The sequence below is a fragment of the Lagenorhynchus albirostris genome, chromosome 2, assembly GCF_949774975.1.
Source record: "Lagenorhynchus albirostris chromosome 2, mLagAlb1.1, whole genome shotgun sequence".
Classification (NCBI taxonomy): Eukaryota; Metazoa; Chordata; class Mammalia; order Artiodactyla; family Delphinidae; genus Lagenorhynchus; species Lagenorhynchus albirostris.
In genome coordinates, this window is record NC_083096.1 from 57468565 (window position 1) to 57477539 (window position 8975).

Below are 8975 nucleotides of genomic sequence, written 5' to 3' on the forward strand. Positions count from 1 at the left end.
ATTATCATCATCAACGTCTCACTGCACTGTTAAAAAATAAAGAGGGGTGTGTAAAAGTAGTTGAATAAATTCTTCTGTACACAAACCAGACCAATGGGCAGACCCCAAGCCATCTAGTGAACCCCTATATTCAGACCATGAGTCTCAGCTTCTATTCATTAGACCTTAAGCTGCCTCTCGCTGAGAGCATTATATCTCATCTGAACACCCAAAAGAACAATCTGGTTACTCACACTATATTACATTAATATGTAAATTCATCACTTCAGCAAGAAAAATCACAAACAAGTAGTTCATTCATGATTCATTTTATTCATAATAATCTCAAACTTGTCACCCCAAAATTGGATTTTAGAGCTACAGTTAAATAAACTAACCCATTCACATCCAAATTCACTCAGTGGTGTCAAAAAAATCAATATAAACAAACAAACTGAGAGGAGAAGAGATGTTTAGTCCACTAAACATGAAATGTTAAATATTAAGGAGAAAATGCATCATTATTTTGAAGACCAGCTTAAATGATGAGCAAATGCTTAATTTATACAAGTAATGACCCCTTGTTTTATGACTGTGTTCAATAACTGCACAGAGGTCAGAGTCTTAAAATGAAAACAGCTACATGTAAAAGAGGAAAGTTTCATTCTTAAAGAAAAGAACCTTATCTTTATTGGAAAATTTCTGGATAATAAAAAGATAAAAGGTTATAGTAGAATACGAGTAGCTTTTTCCACCTAGGATGAATCTCCTAACAAAATAGAGAATTCCTTTTTCCCCAAGGTTGGTTTATAATTAGAAATTAGATTCCTCAATAATTCAATGACCGAAAACTTTATTAAAGTCAAATGACCTTTTTAATTAATTTTCTCGTAATATATAAGCTCTGCTGGCAGGTGTCATCTCTACAGATAATAAAGCATTGCTATATTTACTAAATGAGTTTTTCCCTTTATGTCCATCCTTTTCTTTGACTTGACATTCTTACAGTAATTAATTATTGGTAAAGCTTTAAAAAGTATAATAAATTACTAGTGTATTCTGGTAAATGACGTCCCTATTTTTCATTCTATCATAAAAAATGTTCAAGCTACAATATTTTACTCTTCCAGATTTTTTTAAATTCTCATTTGAAATGAGGATAGTTAATGAGGAAAAATGTTTACAATTTTATTACAGCATTAATGAATATATTCAGGATTTGAAAATCTGAAGAACAGAATTAAGATACATGCATAAAATTGACATTAGGTTCAAAAGCTCTTGCCACAAAAAGTGCATTTATAAAACAGACTCATCCAACTAAATATATGAAAGATGCATAAAATATGGTCACTGCATTTGAATTACAATTTTAATCTTTAAGTATTTGTTTAAAAAACAAAAGTAGCTAAATGACAAGTAAGGCATACTGTTAAATGCTCTAGAGTTTGAAAACCCAAAACATGTTGTCATCTAAACCTCACCTTCCCTATAGATACCACTTTAAATTTAGTGAATTTCATTGGCAATAAATCAAAGAGAGTAAAACCCTTAAGTATGTGACTGTTCTGTGTACATGTTTTAAATCACATATTCATCCATCACTTCACCATAAGTCTATGATGACGTAGGCAAAATGCTTTACCATCACTTTTCTCATCACTCAGATTAATGATAAAACCAAGCAAAGTGATCAAGTGACTTAGTCAAAGATACCAACCGTCAGCAATTTTACTTTTTTTTAGTTGGGTTTCTTAGTTTTCTAGTTCAACAGAAAAACAAAAAACAAAAACCCTAAGAGTATCATCTGAGAGACAGAGCATCATCTGAGAGAAAAGAATATACACTTTATGGATACTAGCATTCCCAAAGGAGATATAGGAATATCTAAATTTTACACATCACCAAACACTAACAAAAAAAGAAGGAAAAAAAAAAACCCAAAAAACAGGAACTTTCTGAATACCAAATAAAAAGAGTAAAGTACAATCTCTGTATTGTACCCTCTCTGGCCCACTCTCTCGGCTGTTGTACATTTCTACCTGGTTTACTGCTAGAAAACAGATTTCGGCTTTCATAATGCTTTCTAATGGGCTTTTCTTAGCAAATGTCTACACTGCTCAGGCAAGGCCGTTAAGGTAACTTAATCTCTCGTGAATTGCTCAATGGAAAAAATGCTGATTCCCAATTTAAAAATTAATTCTTTAGCTTTTTCTGAATTAAGAGTAACTACGAAACCTGTAACTATAATTTAGATTCAGCGTGTTAACTTGAAGGCTGGCAGGACAAATAAAAGCTTAAGGAACCGAAGATGATGCTGGGGGAGGGGGCGCAGAGAGAGTGCGAGAAAGATGCTCGTCCCTTCCGAGATGATGCAGGAATGACATGGCACCTGGACAACACAAGTCCACGTCCACCCCCCTCAGAGTCTGTGCCTCGGTTTCTCTGACATATGCCTGGATCTGTGAATAGGTGCACACGCGAACACACCACCTTTTATTCTTCGACTTCTAGAGAGGAGAATGGTGGGGAAGCGTCGCGGGTTAAAGCCTCACCACAACAAACGATTTCTTTCTCCTCGTACCCCGCCTCCCCTGCTAGGGGCAGGCGACGACTGTCCCGAACAGTAGACAGCTGACAGGGGCCGAGAATCAGGGCAAGAAGGAAAGCATCTCCGGGCGGGGGGGGGGGGGGGGGGGCGCGGGGGGGAGGGGCGGGGAAATATACCCCACAGCCTTGCCGAGAGCCTCCGGGAGGCTGACTAGAAAAGGAGGAGGATATTGAGCTGGGAAAACAGAGGGGGACTGCGAAGCTCCCGGGCGCGCGACGCACCCAGGCTGCCCGGGGCTGGTGCACATCGGGCGGGGGAAGTCGATCCCGGGGCGGACCCCCTCCCCCGACTCCCAGACCGGAGGACCAGGAGGAAATGGCTTTGTATAGCAGGATGAAAGGCAGACAGGAGAACCGCCAGGCAGGGAGGGACAGAGGATGCCCGGAGCCGGGACGACCCCGCCCGCCTCACAGACACCTCCGCTCCTCCCTCCGTTCCGCCGCAGCCCCTGGTCCAGCCTCGTGCTCCCGCCGTCCACGCTCGAACGGCCCGGAGTGGGGTCGCCCCCACCCCCACCGCCCCACCCCCGCGCCCTTTACACTCACCTGCCCACGAAGTTCTCGAGCACCGAGCTCTTGCCGGCGCTCTGGCCGCCCACCACGGCGATCTGCGGCAGCTCCAGCAGACAGCTCTGTCCCAGCGAGGAGAAAGCGTCCTGCAGACGGTTCACCAGAGGGATCAGCTCCTCCATCTCCCGGTTCCCCATTGTGCCTGCGCCGCCGGCTGCCCGCTAGACCCTGCTAGTCTCTGCGACCTGGCGGGTAGCCGGGGCCACGAAGCCCTCGCCGCCGCTGCCGCGCTCAGTTCAGTCAGCCGGGTCCAGTCAGACGTCGGATCCCGCCACTGTCCGGCCTCTAGTGCGCTCCTGACAGAAACGGCCCCAAAGCGCGCCTGCGCAGGCGAGCGGGGGCGTGGCCTGGCCCCGCGGCAGCGCCGCCCCGCCCGCGGCGCGCTGGGCGTCTGCTTTGCCCTAGTATTCCCAGCCAGACATCCCAGCGCGGCGCGCACGCACTGCCTCCCAGCTGCGGCCAGATGCCACCGCCTCTGTCGTCTGATTTCAAGGCTCAGGAGCAGAGTTACAGCACTTGGTCAGGGAATGGCATAAAATCAGCAGCAGCCGGCGGCACTGTTCCCTTTCAGTAGCTACAAAGCCAAAGTCCAGTGGAAAGCCCTACCACCGGTAACAAGTCAGCACTGTCGCCTGCGGCAGCACCTCGGCTGCCTCCACCAGTGCACCGCCTCCAGAGTGCACCTCCCAGAAGGAAATCTCTCGTTCTCACGCCCCACTTCAGAACCCTGGCTCTTCCTGGGGTAGCCGGCCTTTTGGAGTCTAAATTCTTCAATCTGACATCCATTTCAGGCCCTGCGTAGTCTGACCCTACTTAATCGTTCAACTTTAACGGCTTGGTCCTCCCGGCCCCATCTAAGGAAAGGTGGAGTCCGTCGTGCTTACCCCGCACCACTCCTCCTCTTCAATCTACCAAGCTCAGTCTGTCCTTTGCGACCCCTCATGCCATTTATCCTCTGATCTCCTTCTATAGGCTCTATCAGTAACCATGCACTCTGCACCCATTCTCTTAAGTTTAGCGAACTGAGACTGTACGTTGGGTCCTGTGCCTTGTGATGGCGACACAAAGGATAAATGCATGCTTCCCTTAGCCTCCTTAGAGGGATCCTCTTTTCAAATACTGATACTCCTCAGGATTTAATTCATGGACCTTTTAGTCTACCTGAGGACTTCCCATGGCTTTAACTACACATAATGGCTAGGGACTACAGAATCTAAATAACTAGCCCACCTCTCTCTTCTGGGCCTTAGACTATATTCCCGTTGGTCCTAGACCTCACTGCCTGAATTAATTTATCCTCACTTCTGACTTAATTTATTCAAATCTGAACTCATCTTTTCTAGTCTCAACACTTAATGCTATAAATTTTCCTCTAACCATAAAAATACTTGTATAAAAATGTCCATTATAACCAAAAAACCAAGGACCCAAATGTCCATCAAAAGGTGAATGAATAAACAAGTGGGATATATGCATTCAGTGACAGATTCTCAGCAACAAAGAGGAGTGGATTCTGATACAGCAACAACTTTGAGTCTCAGATGCATTATGTTGAATGAAAGAAGCCCAAGTACATATTGTATGATTCCATTTATGTGAAGTTCTGGAACAGGCAAAACTATTCTACAGTGACAGAAGTCAGAGCAGTGGTTGCCTTTGAGGGGTGGGGATTGACTGCTAGAGGCATGAGAGACTTGTGGAGGTGATGGAAACGTTCTATATCTTGATTTGAGTGTGAGTATACATTTACCAAAACTCATCAAACTAAACATTTAAGATCTGTGCATTTCACTGTAAATTATACTTCAACTTTAAAAAAAAAAGAAGAAAAGAAAAACAAAACAGAACACATCATCTTCTCCAAGGTAAGTGGGATGTCTGCCCAACAGACAGCAATGTCTGCTTTTTCTAAGAATCACTCCTCCATCTACCATACGGTTGAAGCCAGAGCAGTCATAAAAATAAAATGGCATTAGGGCAACTAACTGTGCTGTGGCCACAGCCTGATGCACCAGGGGAACACTGACTCATGCTGTATCAATCAGAGACCTTTCCAAGTACTATAGAATTCAGAGAGAGAAAGAGAGAACTATGGAACTATGGTTAGTAATGTTTTCATCTACAGAAGGGAGATGCAAAAGATGCTGGTCTTCAGAGAGAAAAATTTAAAAATACAGAAAGAGAGGAGCAGAGAGAAATCCTAAGGTACTTATGTCTTCATTCTAGTTAATTTCTGAGGCTCAGCTACGAAGAGTACCACCCAGTCCCAGTCCAGAATCTGGAAGTCATTCTAACTCCCTTTCTCTCTTTCTCCCTCATCCCCTACCTCAAGTTGGTTCCCAAATCATGCCCTTTCTACCTCCCTGGAACACATCTCCTCCTCCTTTTTGCTGTCAGTGCCTCATTTTTACTGTGATTGGTTGAACAGACACCTTCTTCTATGCTTCCCATGTACAGGCACCTTGAATAGATCTTCACATTGCACTTGACACGTTGCATTGAGTCTCTAATTTGCATCTTTCTCTTCCACTAACATAGTAGGCAGAATAATGCCCCCCAAATTATGTCCACATTCTAATCCCTAGAACCTATGAACATCTTACCTGACATGGCAAATGGGACTTTACAGATGTGATTAAATTAAATAGCTTTGAATGGGGAGATTATGCTGGATTATCTGATGGGCCCGGTTTAGGAAAAGAGAATCTTTACCAGCTATGTCAGAGGGAGACATGACTACAGAAGAGTAGTTACAGAGATGCAACTTTGCTGGCTTTGAAGATGGAGAAAGCGGGGACCACAAGCCAAGGAATGCAGGCAGCCTCAAGAAGCTGGAAAAGGCAGGAAACAGATAATCCTTATCCCCGAGAGCCTCCAAAAGGACCAGAGCCCTGCCAACACCTTGGTTTTAGCCCAGCGAGACTAGTGTTGGACTTTTAATCAACAAAACTGTAAGATAATAAATTTGTGTTATTTTGAACCACTATGTTTGTGGTAATTTGTTACAGCAGCCATAGAAAGCTAATACAACTAATGACAAGCTCCTTGAGGGCAACATCCATCTTTGTGATTCTCAATGCCTAGCACAGTGCTTCGCACCTAAGACGACCATAGTCTATTGCAGACAGACATAAATTATTACAACAAAATGTAATAAGTGTTCTAAGGGTGCGACGGACTGAACTGTCTGCTCAAAATCCGTATGTTGAAGCCCTAACCCCCAGTGTAGCTGTATTTGGAGTAAAGAATTAAAATTAAATAAGGTCATAAGAGTGGACCCTTGATCCAATAGGATTAGTGTCCTTCTAAGAGGAGACACTAGAGAGCTTGCTCTCTTTCTCTTTCTGCCATGCGAGGACACAGTGAGAAGACAGCCATCTACAAGCCAGGAAGAGGATCCTCACCAGGAACTGAATCAGTCAGCACCTTAATCTTGGACTTCCAACCTCCAGAATTTTGAGAAAATAAATTTCTGTTGTTTAAGCCACCCAGCCTATGGTATTTTGTTATGGCAGCCCAAGCTAAGACACAGGGTTTGTTTCAAGGAACACGAGATGGAAATCTGAGAGTAACAATACTGCCTGGAGAGGGTCATGGAAGTTTCAGAGAAGAGGTGACTCTTGAGGTGAGCCTTAATGAGTCTGTCCTGCACTCGGCTATGTGCTGTGAGGAATATAAAAGATTCAGAAGCACTCATCCTTGCCTCGAGTATCTTGCACTCCACTCTAGGAGACAGTGCTACCATGCATTAGACAGAGAATGTATCATCCTTAGATAAATTTGAATTTCATGTGCACTGAAGCAATGCCTGTCATCTCTATTCTCTAGAACTTAGGAAAAGTCAGTCCCACCCACCTCCTTCAAGAAATCATCCTGAACTAGTCTTGTTAATTGCTTTCCTTCTTTACTTCCCATTTCCAGAATCAGTCCTACAGTAACATGGAATCGAGAGAAGTTAAACACACACAGACACACTTGATTCCATTTGCTCATAAATTACTTTGGATAAAACAACTAGCAAGGGAAAACTTGAAAGCAAAAAGCAGGGGGAAATTTTTGACAGAAAGACAACCTACACCTTTGAGAGTGAATGCAAAGCTGAAAAGGGGAGCCTGGTCAGGCACCCCAGCTTCCTGACTGTACCACACGATCATCTCAGCCCTGTTTCAACACCAAGTAATTAACGCCAACTCTTGCCCTCTAACTATTACACTTGTTTCCACTCCATCTTCCTAGCAAGGCAGAAGATTCCAAAGGTTAACAGCCTTTTCTAGGCGTGGCTCTCGAGCTAAGAAATTAGAACTTTTGATAAACACTTCAGAGTTCTTATATTTAAATGAATATTTTCCTTCAGGGTCATTTTGAGAAGCAACAAACTTACTGCAATACCTCCACATTTCATACAATATCAGTGGAACTCCTTTGAAATTGATGAACCTTACCCCAAAGTTCAAACTCAGTCACACATCATTTTAGATGAACAGAATATTATCCACATTGATCTCCTACCTCATTCATAGGACTTAGCACCAAATAACTTTGGCTAATTTTAAGCATATATATCTATATACACAGGTATACACATATTACATTTATAGATAGATTTTTTTTTAATATGCTACAGGCTTGAAGGAAAGCTCTAAGAGAGGAGTTAGAAAATTTTGACGTGGTAAAAACATCCCTAGAAAAATGTTTAACCTCTCAAAGAACAGCACGTACTTGAATATATGAATTCAAGAATTCATTTTTTTTAAACCAGTCAGATTACTGCAAAGTCATATTGCATATATTTCTCATAGTGCCTAGCTTGGTGGTCAATAAATATTTATGAAGCAGAACTGAATAAAAACTTAAGCAATGGGACTTTCCTGGCGGTCCAGTAGTTAAGAATTTGCCTTCCAGTGCAGGGGGTGCGGGTTCGATCCCCCGTCAGGGAGCTAAGATCCCACATGCCTTGGGGGCCAAAGAACCAAAATATAAAACAGAAGCAATATTGTAACAAATTCAATAAAGACTTTTTTTAAATGGTCCGCATCAAAAAATCTTTAAAACAAACTTAAGCATTTGTCATAAACAATATTATTACAATATTGTTACTCTATGTACTATTTAAGACCTATTCAAGGCCTTCAGTTCTTTCTCTAAAGGTTATCTCATGGATAGATTTTAGATCTTACTGCAAATCTTCTTGTCTGTGGGCATCTTTTGAATTCTGTAAACCCTGTGAACATCCAATATAGATATACAGACTTTCAATACTGTAGCCATTGTAGTTGACACATGCCTCTCAGGGCTTCTCTCCTTTAGTCTGGGGTCGGGGGGAGGGTGGTGCTGAGAGGGCAAAGACTCCCAGTTTTATTGTCCATATTTTTCATCAGCTGTCATCAAGAAGCAAAATAACTCTGGAAGCACCACTCGGTATGACTTCTGTCAATGTGAGATCCGACAGATGGAAACTCACCAGTAGTCTCATGGAAGCATGGATAAATCTACACACATGCAGAGCACAAATACCAGTAGACAAGTGTAAAGTATTAAGAGAGAGGGTTAAGGAGAACTCTCTATATCACTTAAGTCTGATTTAGCAGCCAATTTGTGCTTCTTTCTATCAAGTAGGTATAACTGTGTTCTCCTGTAAACATAATCCATATATACTAAAGTTAGATATCACATAGGACTCCTTTTAAAGGTGAAGGTCCCTCTAGCGCTTCTTAATTCTCATTTATTGAATTATAAATCTCTCTCTGTGTGTATATATATATATATATATATACACATACATCTATGTATATATATAGAATTATAATAAAATAATA

General features: G+C 42.5%; 1 protein-coding gene across 6 annotated transcripts in view; it reads right to left on the reverse strand.

Moving 5' to 3' along the window:
- Positions 1-3452, reverse strand: part of DNM3 (dynamin 3) — a 571744-nt gene extending 568292 nt beyond the window's left edge. For all 6 annotated transcript variants that reach the window (XM_060133190.1, XM_060133198.1, XM_060133181.1 and 3 more), the window contains exon 1: positions 3136-3452. In XM_060133190.1, the coding sequence (XP_059989173.1) occupies positions 3136-3296 (161 nt within the window). In that variant the 5' untranslated portion in view covers positions 3297-3452. The remainder of the gene's footprint in view (positions 1-3135) is intronic.
- Between the last annotated feature and the right edge of the window lie 5523 nt (positions 3453-8975).